At 38.5% G+C, this 19,781-nt stretch overlaps 1 protein-coding gene across 4 annotated transcripts in view; it reads right to left on the minus strand.

The window, feature by feature from the left end:
- WWP1 (WW domain containing E3 ubiquitin protein ligase 1) overlaps window positions 1-19,781 on the minus strand; it is a 136,444-nt gene that overhangs the window by 16,342 nt on the left and 100,321 nt on the right. For 2 of the 4 annotated variants that reach the window (XM_070802950.1, XM_070802949.1), the window contains exons 15-22: window positions 19,023-19,098; window positions 18,844-18,915; window positions 15,976-16,064; window positions 13,939-13,998; window positions 11,504-11,663; window positions 5,430-5,563; window positions 5,200-5,340; window positions 4,364-4,484 (exon numbers count right to left, since the gene is read on the minus strand). In XM_070802950.1, the coding sequence (XP_070659051.1) occupies window positions 4,364-4,484; window positions 5,200-5,340; window positions 5,430-5,563; window positions 11,504-11,663; window positions 13,939-13,998; window positions 15,976-16,064; window positions 18,844-18,915; window positions 19,023-19,098 (853 nt within the window). The remainder of the gene's footprint in view (window positions 1-4,363; window positions 4,485-5,199; window positions 5,341-5,429; window positions 5,564-11,503; window positions 11,664-13,938; window positions 13,999-15,975; window positions 16,065-18,843; window positions 18,916-19,022; window positions 19,099-19,781) is intronic. The other 2 variants (XR_011570676.1, XM_070802951.1) reach the window with 2 other exon arrangements.

Raw genomic sequence — 19,781 nt, forward strand, 5'->3', positions numbered from 1 at the left:
AAAGAGCCATTAACTAAGGTTTACAGAGTCTGCCTGTAATTCAGGCTCTGAGTCCTGATTTTCATGTATTTCCTGTGTCAGAGTTTCTAGAAGGCTAAGTCCTACATAGGACTATTACTTTATAAAACTTAAAATGCTAATTTTTTCATATGCACATTTTGATCACATGGACAAACCAAGTTTCTTAACAGAGGACGCAAGATGGCTGAAGTTAAAATACTGCCCCCAAAAGGTGGCAGGGGGAAATGCAAGCACTTTCCTAAATGGCCCTCCCTACCTTCTAATTTACATGGGAGAGACTTGGAGAATTCACAATAACTAATCATCAGAGAAACATAAATCAAAACCACAGCGAACTACCACCTCATACTATTATTACTGGAATTGTTACTATTAAAAACAAAAACAGAAAATAACAAGTATAGGCAAAAGATGTGGAGAAGTTGGAAGCCTTATATACATTTGGTGGGAATGGAAAATAGTACAGCTGCTATGGAAAACGGTAGCGGTTCTTCAAGAAGTTAAATAGAGAATTACTATTTGATAGAACAATACCACTCCTGAGTATTTACTCAAAAGAACTGAAAGCAGGGTCTCAAAGAATATTCTGTACACTCATGTATAGAGCAGCATTATTCACAATCACCAAAAGGTGGAATGAAGACAAAGATTCAGTGACTGATGAATGGATAAAGAAAATACACACATATATGTATTACGTGCATCAGATGTGACCTTTGTGATGTATCAGTCAACTCTTTGTGACCCCATGGACTGCAGCACGCCAGGCTTCCCTGTCCTCCCCATCTCCTGGAACTTGCTCAAACTCACGTCCATTGAGTTGGTGATGCCATCCAACCATCTCATCCTCTTTTGTCCCCTTCTCCTGTCTTCAATCTTTCCCAGCATCAGGATCTTTCCAGTGAGTCAGCTCTTCGAATCAGGTGGCCAAAGTATTGGAGTTTCAGCCTTATCCTCAGTCCTTCCAATGAACACCCAGGGCTGATCTCCTTCAGAATGGACTGGTTGGATCTCCTTGCAGTCCAAAGGACTCTCAAGAGTCTTCTCCAACACCACAGTTCAAAAGCATCAATTCTTCGGCGCTCAGCTTTCTTCACAGTCCAACTCTCACATCCATACATGACTACTGGAAACCATAGCCTTGACTAAATGGAACTTTGTTGGCAAAGTAATGACTCTGCTTTTTAAAATGCTGTCTAAGTTGTCATAACTTTTCTTCCAAGGAGCAAGTGTCTTTTAATTTCATGGCTGCAATCTCCATCTGCAGTGATTTTGGAGCCCAAGAAAATAAAGTCTGTTACTGTTTTCATTGTTTCCCAATCTATTTGCCATGAAGTGATGGGACTGGATGCCATGATCTTAGTTTTCTGAATGCTGAGTTTTAAGCCACTTTTTTCACTCTCCTCTTTCAGCTTCACCAAGAGGATCTTTAGGCCCTTTCCGCTTTCTATCCTAAGGATGGTGTTATCTGCCTATCTGAGGTTATTGATATTTCTTATGGCAATGTTGATCCCAGCTTGCACTTCATCCAGTCTGGCACTTCAATGATGTACTCTGCATAAAAGTTAAATAAACACGGTGACAATATACAGCCCTGATGTACTCTTTTCCCAATCTGGAACCAGTCCATTGTTCCATGCCTGGTTCTAACTGTTGCTTCTTGATCTGCATAGAAGCAATAGGTTTCTCAGGAAGCAGGTAAGGTGGTCTGGTATTCCCATCTCTTTAAGAATTTTCCACAGTTGTGGTCTACACAGTCAAAGTCTTTACCCTAGTCAGTGAAGCGGATGTTTTTCTGGAACTCTCTAGATTTTTTGATGATCAAATTGGGTGTTGGCAATTTGATCTCTGGTCCTCTGCCTTTTCTAAATCCAGTTTGAACATCTGAAAGTTCACAGTTCATGTACTGTTGAAGCCTAGCTTGAAGAATTTTGAGCATTACTTTGCTAGCAAGTGAAATGAGTGTGCAGTAGTTTAAACATTCTTTGGCACTGACCTTCTTTGAGATTGGAATGAAAACTCAATCTGTTTTCCAGTCCTGTGGCCACAACTGAGTTTTCCAAATTTGTTGGCATACTGAGTGTAGACTTTCACAACATCGTCTTCTAAGATTTGAAGTAGCTCGGCTGGAATTCCATCACCTCCACTAGTTTTGTTGATGGTGATGCTTCCTAAGGCCCACTTGACTTTGCACTCCTTGATGTCTTGCTCTAGGTGAGTGGTCACACCATTGTGGCTATCTGGGTCATTAAAATCTTTTTTGTATAGTTCTTCTGTGTATTCTTGTCACCTCTTCTTAATAATCTCTGCTTCTCCTAGGTCCATACCGTTTCTGTCCTTTATCGTGCCAACCTTGCATGAAATGTTCTCTTGGTATCTTTTAATTTTTTTGAAGAGATCTCTAGTCTTTCCCATTCTATTATTTTCCTCTATTTCTTTGCAGTTTACTTAGGAAGGCTTTCTTGTCTCTCCTTGATATTCTTTGCTTCAAATGGGTATATCTTTCCTTTTCTCCTTTGCCTTTCACTTCTCTTCTTTTCTCAGCTATTTTTAAGGCCTCCTGAGACAACAATTTTGCCTATTTGCGTTTCTTTTTCTTGGGGATGGTTTTGATCACCACCTCCTGTACAATGTTATGAATTTCTGCCCCTAGTTCTTCAGGCACTCTGCCCATCAGATCTAATCCTTTGAATCTATTTGTCACTTCCACTGTATAATTGTAAGGGATTTGATTTAGGTCATACCTGAATGGTCTAGTGGTTTTCCCTACTTTCTTCAATTTCAGTCTGAATTTGGCAATAAGGAGTTCATGATCTGAGCCACAGTCAGCTCCCAGTCTTGTTTTTGCTGACTGTATAGAGCTTCTCCATCTTCAGCTGCAAAGAATATAATCAATCGGATTTCGGTACTGACCATCTGGTGATGTCCATGTGTAGAATCATCTCTTGTGTTGTTGGAAAGAGGGTGTTTGCTATGACCAGTGTGTTCTCTTGGCAGAACTCTCTTAGGTTTTGCCCTGCTTCATTCTGTACTCCAAAGTCAAACTTGTCTGTTATTTCAGGTATCTCTTGACTTCCTACTTTTGCATTCCAGTCCCTTATGATGAAAAGGACATCTTTTTTCGGTGTTAGTCCTAGAAGGTCTTGTAGGTCTTCACAGAACCTGTCAACTTCAGCTTCTTCGGCATTAGTGGTTGGAGCATAGACTTGAATTACTGTGATATTGAGTCGTTTGCCTTGGAAATGAACAGAGACCAGTCTGTCGTTTTTGAGATCCAGTCTGTCATTTTTGAGATTGCACCCAGGTACTGCATTTTAGACTCTTTTGTTGACTATGATGGCTACTTCATTTCTTCTAGGGATTTTTGCCCATAGTAGTAGATATAATAGTCATCTGAATTAAATTTGCCCAATCTGGTCCATTTTAGTTCACTGATTCCTAAAATGTCGATGTTCACTCTTGCCATCTATTTGACCACTTCCGATTTACCTTGATTCACGGACCTAACATTCCAGGTTCCTATGCACTGCTGATCTTTACAGCATTGGACTTTACTTTTACCACCAGACATAGCCACAACTGGACGTTGCTTCTGCTGTGGTTCAGCCTCTTTGTTCCTTCTGGAGCTATTTCTCCACTCTTCTCCAGTAGTATATCGGGCACCTACTGACCTGGGGAGTTCATTTCTCAGTGTCACATGTTTTTGCCTTTTCTTACTGTTTATCATATATATGTTGTTGTTCAGTCACTCAGTCGTGCCTGACTCTGTCATCCCATGGTCTGTAGCCCATGAGGCTCCTCTGTCCACAGGATTCTCCAGGCAAATATACTGGAATGGGTTGCCATTTCCTCCTCCAGGATATATATGTTACTTACATATATAGAGTAAATACTGAAAATATATACATATATGTTATATATGTATATCTGTATATTGTATATATTCAGTATTAAAAAGCAAAAAATTTTTACACATGCTAAAATATGGATGAACCATGAAGACATTATGGTAACTGAAATAAGGCAGTCACAATAAGACAAATATTGTATGATTTCCCCTACTTGAGTTCCCCCAATTATTAATAAGTTTGCACTCTTCAGGAGCCCTAAGAGTTGGCACTGATTGATGATTTTGCGCTATGACAGCATCACATTTGGGAGAACTTAAGACCCTTACTCAGTGCTGGAGGTTTACACCCCCTAAACATTTCGATGAATCAGAGAGCGGATTGAAGATGGTGCCATATGTTTTTAAAGCTTGTGGACATTCTATTATAGAAGCATAACAACAGACCCTCCTCCCATTAACTTTCCCTATAATAGCATAATAAAAGATCCTAACCTCCAATTCTTTTTCATCAAAGTACTGCAGCCACTGAAGGGGAACAACCTCATTAAAGCCATCAAGGAAAGCTTTGGTCTGTTCTTGTACTCCTCGAGAAAAACGCCACTCAGTCATTAAACTGAAAATAAAGATGGTATTTAAAAAGATGGTACTTTCTATGTAAGGTAAAAGGGTTTAAAACACAGAGTACTTCTTAACCATCATTAAAAGAGAAAGTGAAGAAAATCAGTAAGTTTTATGGATTGTAGAATTCAAGTGAGCACAGTTTCAAATCAGAAGTTGCGGTGAGCACTATTAAAAGAATAAGTTAAAAAGGGAGAGTGAAATGGAATAGGAATGAGTATTACAGTGCTTGTCAGGTGCGGCTCCAGACTTGGTTTTGCTACTATCTACAGAGGGCCTCCATCTCCTCATCTAGAAATGAAGAAGTGCATGGGCTTTGGAAAGCCCTTCTTTAGCACCAATGTTCTCTGATTTTTGATCCAGACAAGGCAGGATGCAATACAGTAAGTGGCAGTGGGAAAGTGGAGGTCATCATATACACTTTTTTCCAAGAATGTTAGTACTGTTGGGAAGAACTTAAATAAATGTACGTCAGAGGCAAGGGAAGTGAGTTTTCTTAAAATTATATTTGAATTTTTGAGTGCTTTTGCAACATGTTTATAAATTAAGAGGAATATTGAGTAGAAAAAAATAATTTAAAAGGATCACTGAAAGAGGGAATGAATGTGAAACATGTCCCCAGAGGAGCAAACAAGGCATAAAGACAAGGGTATAGAAAGACAGTTTTAAGACGCTCTGGCAGTTGTAGAACGTAGGGACAGTCACCTTACCCAATATATTCATCTTTGTTCTCCTCTGTCACTAGGATATTGGAACCTCCCAACTTCAGGTCATGTGACGTAACCTTCCCCAAAATCTCCATGTCAACAGAAAAGTACATTTCTAAGCCACATTCCTCAATGTTGTTGTCTCTGGGTGATAGAGAGATACAACCAATAATTAACAAAATATGTAAAACTGGTTTCAAGAAAATACCTTATTGAAAGATAAATCTTCAAACCTTATCCAGATAAGGGAATTATAAAACTCAGTATCGATCGATTCCAAATCCTTAATAGTCAGTTTTTTACTTAGCATACGCTTGTAGAAGGGTAACGAGAAACCAGTATCAATAAACTTCCCATGAAAGAGTGCCTGCCAAGAAAAACAAAAAATTGAAAAAATTTACAAAGTAGCAATTTTCCTATTCAGGGCACAATGATAACAGAGGTATCATAAGCCTTTACAGGCAAAAAAGTACTTAATCATTAATCAGCATAAATCATGAAAACTAAAAGATTGAAATCATGAAAACTAAAAAATAAAATATTCTATAAGATGCTAAGCATGAAAAACAAATTTAGAGTGAAAACAGTATCTCTTTAACTGAGGTCAAACACTTAGCTATATGATATCCTGTCAATAACTTTAAAAGAGGATGATAGTGGAGCCTTATCAAACTCCCACTTTTAAATACGTTTCATGAATTACATTAACCCCACTGGACACAGAAAAGAAGGCATTTTGGGGGTCCCTGTGCACCTGGGAAGACCCCTCCCCAACTCCTTTCTTATCCCACAGTTGCCTGAGAGAGCTCTAGGACTAACCTGTATTGCCTTCACAATAGCCAATGCAGACAGCCCCAGAGCTGCAGTACCTTGACTCTCACCACCACCCGCCTGTCTACTTTGAAATCTGAGTCCGTGTCTCACGTCTTACCTAACTTTCAAAACCACCCTACTATGTTTTGTCCTCTTCAAGCTCATGGTCCATCATTAGCAAAATCCCCCCACATTCTCAATTCATCCTTTCGCATCTTGTTCTAACAAAAATCTGGCATTTTTCTGAGGACCCTGTTTCCTTTCAAATCCTAGGAACAGGATTAGGAATAGGCTGTCTCTCTCCTATCCCCATGTCACCAAGTCTGGGAGTGGGTGTCTGTTGCTTCTCATCACTGATTTCACCTCCTTCACCTGCCCCAGCATGCAAGACCATGCCAGCCCTCTACGTTCATGGCTCACTACCCCCTACTTCCTCACTGCAGTCATCCTTAGATCTTCCGGTTTCCCCCCTTTACTCATTCAGTCCCATGCTTTTTTAACACAACCGTCATCATTTTTAAGATTTCATGATCTGCACTGATGATTCTTTTACTACCCTGGCACGTTTTAATCCTTTCTGTGATCTTAGTCTTTAACTTAGTTAAATGTTCTCAACACCATACCCTCGACACTGTTATTAGCACTGACTGCAATTCCTTCATAAACTGAATTCCAAAGAGCTCCTGACATTCCAGCTCACCACCTTCAGCAGTAAACACCAGCAAGTTTTGACCCTACTGGGATCTAAAAAACTCCAGCGAACCTGTTAGCCTGTCACTGTCGCTCAGCCCCCTTATGAAGTTATTTCTCCCCTTACACAGTTTTTCTTGAAAATTTTGGCCCCACCACATGGTATGTGGGATCTTAGTTCCCCCAACCAGGGATGGCACCCACACGCTCTGCAGTGGAAAGCTCAGGAGTCTTATTTCCTCGGCCACCAGGGAAGTCCTCCCCTTACTCAGTTTAGATTCCATCGTCAGTCACTAAAGTTACTCCCGTGGACCTTCAGAGCACAATCACCTTAACCGCTTGGCCACCTGTCCCGTGTACCTTCAAACCTTGTCTCCTCACTCTGCACTAACGAGCGTGCTCTCCATCTCACGGAGGAAATAGCCACCACGAGAGAACTTCTGTGCTTCCCCAACACCTGCTCACTAGTATTAGGTTGGTGCAAAAAGAACTGCAGTTTTTGCAATGTTGAAATTTGCCATTTGATGGCAGAATACATTCTAAATAAATGTAGTTGTATTATACATCCTTTTAATGCACATTTCTTGCTTTATAGTGTTCTTTTTTGCTAATAACTATTACTTGCTGTTTACTATATACTTTAGACTATAGAAATGATGCTAGACAAAAAGCAAATTGAGTGATTTGTTTTTTTTAAATTCGAGTTCAAAATGGGTCGTAAAGCAACGTAGACAACTCACAACAACAATGCAATTTGGCCCAGGAACTTCTAACAAACGCACAGCGCAGTGGTTGTTCAAGAAGTTTTACAAAGGAGACAACAGCCTTGAAGTTGAGAAATGTAGTGGCTGGCCATCAGAAGTTGACAATGACCAGCTGAGAAGATCATCAAAGACAATCCTCTTACTATATGAGAAGCTGCCGAAGAACTCAAAGCTCATCATTCTATACTCGTTTGGCATTTGAAGCAAATCAGAAAGGTGAAAAAGCTCAATAAGTGGGTGTCTCATAAGCTGACCGAAAATTTAAAACATCTTCAGTTTGAAGTGTCTTCTCTTATTCTGTGCAACAACAGTGAACCATTTCTCAACCACATGGTGATGTGTGAAGAAAAGTGGATTTTATATGACAACTGGTGACAACCAGCTCGGTGGTTGGACTGAGAAGAAGCTCCAAAGCACTTCCCACAGCCAAACTTGCACCAAAAAGAGGTACTGGTCACTATTTGGTGGTTTGCTGCCAGTCGGATGTACTACGGCTTTCGGAATCCCTGCAAAACCATTACAGTTGAGACATTTGCTGAACAAATCGATGAGATACACTGAAAACTGCAATGCCAGCAGCCAACACTGGTCAACAGAAAAGGGCCCAATTCTTCTCCTTGACAGTGTCTGATGATATCTGACTGCACGTTGCACAACCAATGCTTCAAAAGTTGAATGAATTGGGCCATGGAGTTTTGCCTCATCCACCATATTCACCTGACCTCTCACCAACAGACCACCACTTCTTCAAGCATCTCGACAGCTTTTTGGAGGGAGAACAGTTCCACAACCAGCAGGAGGCAGAAGATGCTTTCCAAGAGTTCGTGGAATTCCGAAGCACGGATTTTTATGCCACAGGAATAAGCGAACTTATTTCTCATTGGCAAAAATGCACTGATTGTAATGGTTTCTATTCTGATTAATAAAGATGTGTTTAAGTCTAGTTATAATGAATTAAAATTCACTGTCTGAAACTGTACTTACATTTGCACAAACCTAACAGTATCTGAATCTATGTATTCCTACTGTGGAGAAGCTATGACTTCTCTGTGCACTGGACAGAGTGTCCTTGTTTTCCTATTCAAGGTTACTGCTCCCATATCCCCTATCTCTCTGACCTCATCAAATTCCTTCTTCTCTTACTGATCATCGGCAGCATATAAATGTTTTCTTCTCCTCCCATTCTTGGTTCCATACATACTTCATGGTACTGCCCAATTTCTTTTTAATCCTTTAGAGCAAGTTTAAGAGATTTTGTGTGTGTGTACTTAGTTGCTCAGTCGTGTCTGACTCTTTGCAACCCCACGGACTGTGGCCCTCCAGGCTCCTCTGTCCATAGGATTCTCCAGGCAAGAATACTAGAGTGGGTTCCCATGCCCTCCTCGAGGGGATCTTCCCAACCCAGGGCTCCCACCCTGAAGGTGGCTTCTTTATCAGTTGAGCCACCAGGGAGGCTCCTTTAAGAGATTCATCAGTTCGGTTGCTCAGTCATGTCTGACTCTTTGCAACCCCATGAACCACAGCACACTAGGCCTCCCTACACATCACCAACTCTTGGAGTTTACCCAAACTCATGTCCATCGAGTCGGTGATGCCATCCAACCATCTCACCCTCTGTCATCCCTTTTTCCTCTTTCCCTCAATCTTTCCCAGCATTAGGGTCATTTCAAATGAGTCAGCTCTTCCCAGCAGGTGACCAAAGTATTGGAGTTTCAGCTTCAACATCAGTCCTTCCAATGAACACCCAGGACTGATATCCTTTAGGAGGGACTGGTTGGATCTTGCAGTCCAAGGGACTCTCAAGAGTCTTCTCCAACACCACAGTTCAAAAGCATCAATTCTTCAGTGCTCAGCTTTCTTTATAATCCAACTCTCACATCCATACATGACCACAGGAAAAACCATAGCCTTGACTAGACGGACCTTTGTTGACAAAGTAATGTCTCTGCTTTTTAATATGCTATCTAGGTTGGTCATAACTTTCCTTCCAAGGAGTAAGCATCTTTTAATTTCATGGCTGCAATCACCATTCACAGTGATTTTAGAATCCAGAAAAATAAAGTCAGCCACTGTTTCCACTGTTTCCCGATCTATTTGCCATGAAGTGATGGGACCAGATGCCATGATCTTCGTTTTCTGAATGTTGAGCTTTAAGCCAACTTTTTCACTCTCCTCTTTCACTATCATCAAGAGGCTCTTTAGTTTCTTCTTCACTTTCTGCCATAAGGGTGGTGTCATCTGCATATCTGAGGTTATTGATATTTCTCCTGGAAATCTTGATTCCAGCTTGTGCTTTCTCCAGCCCAGCATTTCTCATGATGTACTCTGCATATAAGTAAATAAGCAGGGTGGCAATATACAGCCTTCACGTACATCTTTTCCTATTTAAGAGATTAGTTCATATTTATTGTCCCCATTTCTCCTTCCATTCTCTCTTGAGGCTCCTCCCATCCACCTTTCCTCTCCACTGCACATGAATATCATTCACCTGGCCAAATCAAACATTTACTTCTTGAACCTCATCTTGATCAGCCAGCAGCATTCGACATAGCTGATCACTTCTTATTTCTTGAAACACACTTTCTTCTTCCTTGGTCTTCTGGAAACCATGTGTATTTATTCTCCTATCTCCTCCTCTGCCAAGGCTCTTTTGCCAGTTCCTTCTTATCTCCCCAACTTATAAGTGTCCTTAAACAACTTCTCTGTCTACACTGATTCTTTAAATGGTTATATCGTCTTACTGAGATATCCCCTCATTGCCAGACTTGTATATCCAACTATCTATTCTACATCCCCACTTGAAAGTCAGCAGGAATCTTAAACCAAATCCCAATTCTGGAGTCCCTCCCCCACAAATTTCCTCTTTGTCACAACCCTGCCATCCTGGGAAATGGCAGCTGCAACCAGATGCACAGACCTTACAGTTTGGTGCAACACCTGACTCGCACATCTTGCATCTAAATGGACAGAAGACCTGATTGCCTCTACGTACAGATACATCCAGAACCCACACAGCACGCCTCACCACCTCCACGGCTATAGCTCTTGAGTCCGAGCTTGAGGACTCAGGTGCCATCTTTCAGCTGAGCTGTTGCGAGTGGTCTTCCTGCTTTTCCTCTTGCTTTCCTTTGCCCTCAATTAGTCTCTTTCTACAAGGCAGCAAACTGAGCTTAATCAAATCCATGGTCATATTATGTTCCTTAGATCACACCACTCCTAGCTCAAAACCCTTAGCTGAATTTCTGAATGATCCTACAAACTGCCTCCGTCTCATCTCCTACCACGTTCCCTCTATGCGCCAGCTATGACATTTTCATTCAGAAACGTACTTCTACCCAAGATCTTTTTTTTCAGGTTGTTCCCTGTGCCTCAAATGTTGTTCTCCAAAATATTTGCATGATTCAATCCCTTGCTTTCTTATTTCTGTTCAAGTGTTGCCCGTCAGACAGGCCTCCTCTACTCATATTAAATAACAGAGCAACACTTCCTTTCCCTCAGTATATATTTATTATTGTCTCCCTCTAACAATATTTATATCCCTAAGAACAAGGACTGTGTCTTATCATGGTTTCATCCCGTTCATACTATGATACCATAGCAGGCAATGAATATTTGCTGAATGAATGGATAGATAATAAAGTGCAAATACATATATAAACACAAACACTTCTCAAGAAGTTTACAGTCCCACAAGATCTTCTGCAAAGCTATGAAAATTCCAAAAATATCAATCAAGTTCAATGATTATATGTACAACTCGGATTTTCCCCTTATTGAAAAGTGGTCATACTACAATTAGGCTTAAATGAAAGGACTTCTAAAGACCAACTGGCTGTATCAATAATCCTTATATTCACAATCTTGATTTCACACAGGAACTTATTTTGATACTCTCTAGGCAAACTTCCTTGGTAACCAAATTTGTGAACACATGTAACCAAGGATGATATGTATCACTTAAAAAAAAAATCTTCTCTGAAATACTTTTGGAGTAAGCAAAATTCAAATAAATAAATAGGTAATGGAAAGTCAAGACTCACCATAGCAATAAAGCGACCAATGAAACAAAAGTATGAAAGATGGTCTGGATTAATAGTTGATGCTGGATTTATCTGTAGACAATAGTTGTTCTTGCCAGCATACTCAAATAAGCAATACATGGGGTTCAAAACTTCATGTGAAAGCAAGAAAAACCATTCTCTAGAAGAAGATAAGTCAATATTATTTTTAGCAACCATATATAAATTTAAAAACAGACCTTAAATAAATTCATACATAACATCACATCTCTACTCAGCAGCCTTTAACAACTCTACTGTCCAATTCCTAAGCCGCCCATTCTAAATTACCTGCCAGTTCCCACAATGCCAAACTATAAACTAGGTATTTCTCACATATTGTGTGCTTCTTCCTAGGCCATATGTTTGTGTATGAACCCTGAACTTCCACTCAGCCTATGGGGATCCCACTTTCAAGTTCAGCTGATATCTATTTCAGCAATTTTTGGAAGCATTTTTCAGTGTATTTCAGCGTCTCAGTCACTTAATACTCTGTGGTAACAATCCCACAATATTATTCATTTTTCTGCACGTGACTGGCCCACATGACCACTATATCCACCAGACTGTAAGCAATTCAAAAACAAAAGCCATGTCTCTATTTTTTGTACCTTTAACTCTTATAGGCACTTGACAACCTATACACACTAGATTTATAAGGAAGATTTATTTTATTTATTTGTGGCTGTGCTAGGTCTTCGTTGCTACATGCGGGCCTTCTCCAACTGTGGTGACGGGGCTACTCTTGATTGTGGTGCTCGGGCTTCTCACTGGAAGAGCTTCTCTTATTGCAGAACAGGGTTCTAGGGCACGCGGGTGTCAGGAGCTGTGCTCTGGGTGCTAGAGCACAGGCTCAATAGCTGTGGCACACGGGTTAGCTGTCTTGCAGCACGCGGGATCTTCCCAGACCAGGGATGGAAGCCATGTCCCCTGCACTGGCAGGTGGATTCTTTACCAGTGAGCTACCAGGGAAGCCCTGAACAATAGGCTTCAGTGAATATTTGCTGGTGATACTGAGGAAACACAGCATGGCCGCTATGGACAGTTTTAACTGTTTTTTTCAGGCAATGGATTAAAAATGGAACTAAAATTTTAAAAGGTGAAATCTTTAAATGGGATAGGCATTATCTAACTTATTACCATGTAATTTGTCTCATTTTAAAAAGTCCAATACAGAAAACCTGACTAGGTAAAAGACTAATAATTTGTATTATAAAATAAACTCAATATGCAAAGACTGTCTTCCATAGCAATTTCTTCTAATACAGGGTTCCAAACTCAAATACCTAAAGATATTAGTGAGTACAAGGGGCTTCCTTCTCTGCATGGGCTCAGAGTCTTCTACTCAGTCACAAACCCCTATTCCTCATTGTATCCCAGATAAAAGTTACCACTGGTCTAGGAAGAATTACTTTTAGGCATCTATCATAGTCCTTAGACAACTTGGCTATGGTGGGCAGGAAGTGAAAAAGAATGTATGATACCCAACAGGGAAAGCAGCTACTCTGATTCAGCAATTGATGCCACGTGAGAAGGTGTGGCAATTGTTTTTAAAAAGAGGCCGAAAATCTTGATTCATAAGAGTAATCTAGTGATTTCTTTAATGTTGTCAAATAATATAAAAAAATTAAAATCACAATGGGGGCCATCAATATGCAAGCTAGGTCTGGCCTGGCAGCCTGTTCAGAAATGCTTTTTTGAAACTTTAAAAATATAATCTTGGAAACTTAATGAAGGGTAGAGAAGGGAGTCTAAATCAACTGAGAAATGTTAAAACCAATTTATAAAACGAAATTCAGTCCCAAAATAGTAGCTGAACCAAGTTGACTTCCCACTATGGTGAGGCTGAAGTAACACATGTCCCCCGGAAGAGAACTGAACAGATCTAGTGGGCTGCCGTCTATGGGGTCACACAGAGTCGGACACAACTGAAGTGACTTAGCAGCAGCAGCAGCATCAGTGAGAATGTGTTTAGACAAAAAAACTAGAAATAAAACTCCCAGATGTTGCAGATGACTTTCAGCAATCAGCGCAGAGAAAACTGGGTACACTGAAAAAAAGAATGACCACAGCATGGCATCTAACCTATATACTCTAACAGTAAGAAAAAAGAAGGAAAAATTCTAAGTAACAAGAGGTAGAAGAGTTCCTGTTAACATATTCTTCCATATACTCTCAAATAAAGAGTTACAAGAGGTTGAAAAAATTAATAGACAACGAATGAGTAAGCAGAGCCTAGAGAGGAAAACAGTAAAACCACCAACGATGAAAAGTCACATTAGAAGCAGCAAAACACAGGGCAGTACTGCAAACAGAGATGCGCGGACAAAATCAGAACAGAATGAAAAGCACAAAGATGAAAGTGACCTGAGAAGAGATGACAGACATGTACGACTGAGAGAGCAGAGTCCACATACCCATGACTGATGTTCCCGAAGAAAAATGGAACAAATGGAACAGAAAAAATATTCAAAGACCTAATAGAAGAAAATGTCCCTTAAATTAAGGAAGATCTTAATAAGCTCCAAAAAAAGATATAAAACAATCAACACTGAAATTAATGAACTTCAAAGAAAAGACCTGTATGGGAACCCAGAGGAAAAAAACTCCCTACAAGGGGCTGGCCTCCTATTTGACAGCGTTTACATTCAATTAGAAGACAGTGACGCAGTGTCTACTGAGCACTGGAGAAACAAGTATTGTGTGAGAAATTTATATCTAGTGAAGTTCTTGTTTAAATACAAAAGCAGCAGAAAACATATTCTCAAACACGTAAAACTAGAGGGATATATCACCCTTGTGAACTGATTAAACCAAAACCAATACATGAATTAAAATAAATAATTTGGGAATAAGAAAAACATGGTGTGCAGTAACTGATTATGTACATTAGATACATTAAAACCAACAAAATATAGAACAAAACCCAAACAGTTGAGGTAAAAAATGGTTAAGAATGTGAATATTATAAAGTCATACACTGTAAAAACAATACCATATTTCATTTCTAAGATGTGCCTTTTTAATGTCTGAACATTTTTGAAATTGAGACAAATCACAATAGATGTGATATGAATATCCATGGTGACAGGCAGTTTTCTCTTCCAAAAAAACTTAGATGAGAAAATATACTAACACAACCAGCTCTGATAACTCCGCCAGTTCTAGCTGTCTACCTGTTTTTAAGTCAGCTGTACTAAAATTGTGATTATGTAATTTTGAACACCCATGAAGTACGAGTTCAAAAAGAGAGCTGTTTCTAAGAAAAGAAAATTTAATTCTTTGTAAATATTTAATGAAAATGCTTTGACTAAAAAATAAACTGCTGTCAAATTAGGTCTGAGCAAAGCAATTGAAAAAAAAATTAAAAAGGATCTCCCGTTCTTATTGCTTCATAAATGTCTGTTAAAAAAATATTTAGTAAATGTTGAAAACTATTTAGTCAAAAGGACTCAGACTGGATTAAAAACACAAACATCAAACCAACATAAATTGTTATAATAGCAAAAAATAAGAAACAACCTTATTCATGCTGATTCATCAACTATACTATGTCCAAACAAGGGAAGATTATGCAACCATGAGTATAAGGTCTATATCTGATATGGAAAGATATCCATGATATACAAAGTAACAAAATCAAGCTGCTATATTTTGCAAATTGTATGATCAATTCTGTTTTAAAAAAATCAGCAAATATGTATGATATCACACATATATTCAAATTTATATACAGTTGACCCTTGAACAACATGCTTTTGAACTCTGCAAGTCCCCTTATATGTGGATTTTTTTTTCAATAAATATAGTACCTGTATTTTCATTTTACAAATATCTTAAAATCAATTAAGTGCAGCAAAAGTCAATTAGAGATCACAGTGTGTGGAAATGAAAGAACTAGGGATTTGAATCCAGATTTTATCCAAACTGCTTTAGCTTCTTGTCCTTTGGTAAATCAATCATCAAATCCTTTGTTTTATGTTGTTTTTAATGGAAGTAAAGTTGATTTACAATATTGTGTTAGTTTTAAGGCATAAAGTGTTTCAGTTGAATTTTTCAGATTATATTCCATTATAGGTTTGTATATGATATTGAATATAATTCCGTGCTATACAGTAAATCCTTGTAGCTTATCTATTTTATGTATAGTAGCTTGTATTGATTAATTCCATACTCTTTTGTTTTTGAAACAGAAGTAGCAGTATACAGATTTTTGACAACATAGGGGTCAGCACCCCAACCCCTGTGTTTTCAAGGGTCAAATGAATATACAGAGAAAATGCATGGGATAAACAACAACATAATAATAATGGTTACTGCTAGATTTACGTGAATATTTCAATTTTTGTTTTTAAAAATAATTCTAGATTGCTACTGAAAAAATGTTATCTTTTCAAGAATATATCTACAGTGGAGATACACTTATTTCAAAGCAGATATGTCTTTTATTTTACCTTGCTAGGCCACCATAATCAAGTCCTTCTTCTCCTCTAAATATTACATATAATCGCCTCCTCAAGTCATAGGGTTTTAATGCCATAATCTAATTAAAAACAAAAACATGGATGCTTAAACATTCATATGCAATACAAGTTTCCTCCAAAAACAGTTTTATTTAAATTTCATCTGTGTTTTCAAAATTACACATTTCGTTATCTTATACAACAATGCTTTTAATTCAAAGAGATCAACTGGTTTATTCCACAAACTAGCAAAGATGCATCTTACTCTACTAAGCTTTCTCTGATTAACTTTCACAAATCTCTTTCCCCTCTTCTGGTGTTAAATGGTAGTTCTACTTTGGGTTAGTAGCAAGAGAGGAACAGCTTGAAACAGGATGTTTTTCAGGTTAGAAAATATTCCCTTCTCTGTCACTCTCCGAATTTTACCGAAATATTATAAAAGGTGACTAGCAAATTTTTTTCATGAGCAACTTAATGAGAAGTAGAATCTACTGCCTACACCACACATTCCATTTCTCAGTAGGAAAGGAACTCAGCTCTTGTGAATAATTAATTATAAGATGATGAATTTTAGCATAAAAAGTTTTATCTTAAAACTATATCTACACTAGATTTTTTATAAGCCTTAAAGGCTCACACTAAGGTTACTAGTAAATAAGCTTTACTTCCAGATAAAGCGAATTACATTCCAAAGCCAGGACTGGCCTGGGTGAGGCGACAGCTCACTAGCTGGCCTCCACTTTACAGCGAGTCATGGGCTCACAGGGCACGATTCTCCGCAAGCCAGAGGACAAAGCCAAGTAAAATCTACCATGAATTCAGATGTGTATGTATTAAAAAAAAGTTTACACAGAGCTTGGAACAAGATAAGAATTTATTAAATCAAATAGAGTTGCTGATGATAGCTATATTAAGTAACTTGTCCAAACTGCAGCAAGTGACTAAACTGAAGCTAGGATTTGAACATCACTGACTTATGAACTGTTATTCCATTTTGGCTTCTATACATAAAAGTCCCTGTGTACCTGAACACACAGAGAATTTTAATTCATCACTGTAATACTTCGGGAGAGGACTGAGAAGAAAAATTCTCAACCTCATCAGAAAAAAAGAACTGGCAATATTTTGGTTTTTCATCTTTATTCTACAGATAATTCAGCAAAGGTATTACATTCATTTGTTCATGCCACCAACTGTTTATTAATACCTGCTATGTGCAAAGCACTGCTTCTGGGTACTGTGCAAAGCAGCAGTAAACAAAATAGCTGGGCTCTCCTGGAGTTTCATTCTGGTAAGGGCGGTAAACTGTGTCAGGTGTTGGCGGTGGTTTAGTCGCTCAGTTGTGTCAACTCTGTGACTCCGTGCACTGTGGTACGCCAGGCGCCATGGGGTTCTCCAGGCAAGACTACTGGAGTGGGCTGCCAGTCCTTCTCCACAGGTGGGGAGAAGTGTTACAAACAGGAATGAAGCACCATGACTGGCTACAATGGGACTGTGAGGGAGGTGAGCAGAGAACTGCCATCTTAAATGAGTGCTTGGACAAGGTCTGAGGTCATGACGTTTAACAGAAACCAGGAGGATGTGAGTATTAACACTAGGGTATGAAAGAATTATTTAAAGGGAATACAGTGCCTATACCAATCTAATTTTAATTCAGTCTCCTATCACGACTTTTCTGCTTTGAGTTAATAAGGTCTTAGTAAAAAACTAGATAGGTGTCAAAATATGTCAACTTGTTCCAGAGCTCGTTATACTTTATTTTAGTAATCTAATTCACAGTAGAATGGTTTTGTTTCTCAGCCTAGGTACCTGTGCCTGCAAAATGGGAGATAATGACAGGAGCTACCTCAAAGGGATTTTGTGATGAATTAAATGAAATGATAAATGGAAGGTGCCAGTGCTAAGCATATTAAAATCACTCAATACATGATGGATTTTATTATTATAAGGGACACTCAGTAAGTGGCAGTCATTGTCACAGTTGTATTCTAAATGGCTAAAAACTTCTAAACCTTAACTCCCTTTAGATATAACGAATATAATGACTCAAGTTGTATGATTTCCCTCAGTATCCAAGGTGTGTTGGTTCTAGGACAGCTCCACAGATACCAAAATATGGGGGTGCTCATCTTATGTGCATCATCCCATATAATTTTAAATCATCTCTAAATTACTTATAATATTTAATACAATATAAATACCACATACACACAAGCATACCTCAGAGATATTACAGATTTGGTTCTAGAGTACCACAATAAACAGAATATCACAATAAATCAAGTTACACTAATTTTCTGGTTTCCCAGTACATATAAAAGTCATGTTTCCATCGTACTATAGTCTATTAAGGGGGCAATAGTATTATGTCTAAAAAGACAATGTACAGACCCTAATTTAAAAAATATTCTATTGTTAAAAAAAAATGCTGTGATCTGAGCAAGTTGAATCTTTTTGGAACAGTAAATCAAACATAACTGTTCACAGATTACCTTAACAAATTAATAATATTGAAAAGTTTGGAGTATTTCAAGAATTATGAAAATGTGACAGAGACACTACCAAGTGAGCACATGCTGTTGGAAAAACGGTGCTGTGAGACTTGCTCAACACAAGACTGTCATAAACCTTTAACCTGTGAAAACCACGGTATCTGCAAAGTGAAATAAAGCAAGGCACAGTAAAACAATCTGCTAGCGGCAGCAAATTCACACTTCGCCTTTTGAAACTTTCTGGAAATCTCCCTCCACCCCACCACAGAATATTTTCTATCCACAGTTGGTTGAATCCATGGATGCTATTATATCTGTGGATACAGAGGGCTGACTATACAATTTTATTCTGGTACATCTTTCTCACCTGTTGGAAGGAATCTTCGAACAACGTCTGCCGGGACACATTGATCTTTACGTGACTGGGTAAAGCATTAGACTGAAAACAAAAATAATATTGCAATATCATGTAAGTTACAGTACGTGTGCCCTGTAACAAGAAAACTAAATGATTATGAACAGAAGGTTTATTTACCACCGCAGTACCTGGCACAAATAACGGAAGTGAGCGAGTTTCCACCTGAAGCTGCGTTCATAGGCAATCTGTGGACCACCCTTAGTTCTAAAGAATAAGAAAAACAAACCATATATTAATAAATAATAAAGCTGGATGTTCACTATTCAGTATGAAACTGGAGTGTACCGGTGTCCTACAAATGACAGGAAAGTTACTCTGTAACACCTGCTGGGAGAGAAGTGAAGGTAATATTTAGGGGCCAACAGAGACTTGAGCAACGAGGACACATGATATACACACACAGATGGGGGTGATGTGCATGGATGGATCTTTTATAAAGCAGTTAGTTAATGTACTTAAAGGATACAACACATAAAGGATACAACACATAAAGAAGCTAGTTACTGTGCTAGAAACATATAACAACAAACAAAAGAACTGTATATAAGCAAAAACATCTTTTGGGAAAAAATGAAAGCATTTATAGAAAAACAAAAAACAGATTTGTCATTAGCATAACAAACTAAAGGGTAATAGTAAAAAATATTTTTAAGAGGAAGAAGTTCCCACATAACAGAATGAAGACGCAGGAACAATATTCAATATGTGAGTAACTCCAAATAAATAAAAAATGTACAAAACAGTGAAAATATGTGATAGAATTTAAATATATATGTATATTATACATAGTTACAGTTAGCATAATGGGAAAAGTTTTCTCATATCTGGAAAACAAATATTAAAAGCCAGTAGTATTTCAGACAAAAAAAGCATTTAAAACATAAATC

The sequence above is a fragment of the Bos indicus genome, chromosome 14 (genome assembly GCF_029378745.1).
Source record: "Bos indicus isolate NIAB-ARS_2022 breed Sahiwal x Tharparkar chromosome 14, NIAB-ARS_B.indTharparkar_mat_pri_1.0, whole genome shotgun sequence".
Taxonomy (NCBI): domain Eukaryota; kingdom Metazoa; phylum Chordata; class Mammalia; order Artiodactyla; family Bovidae; genus Bos; species Bos indicus.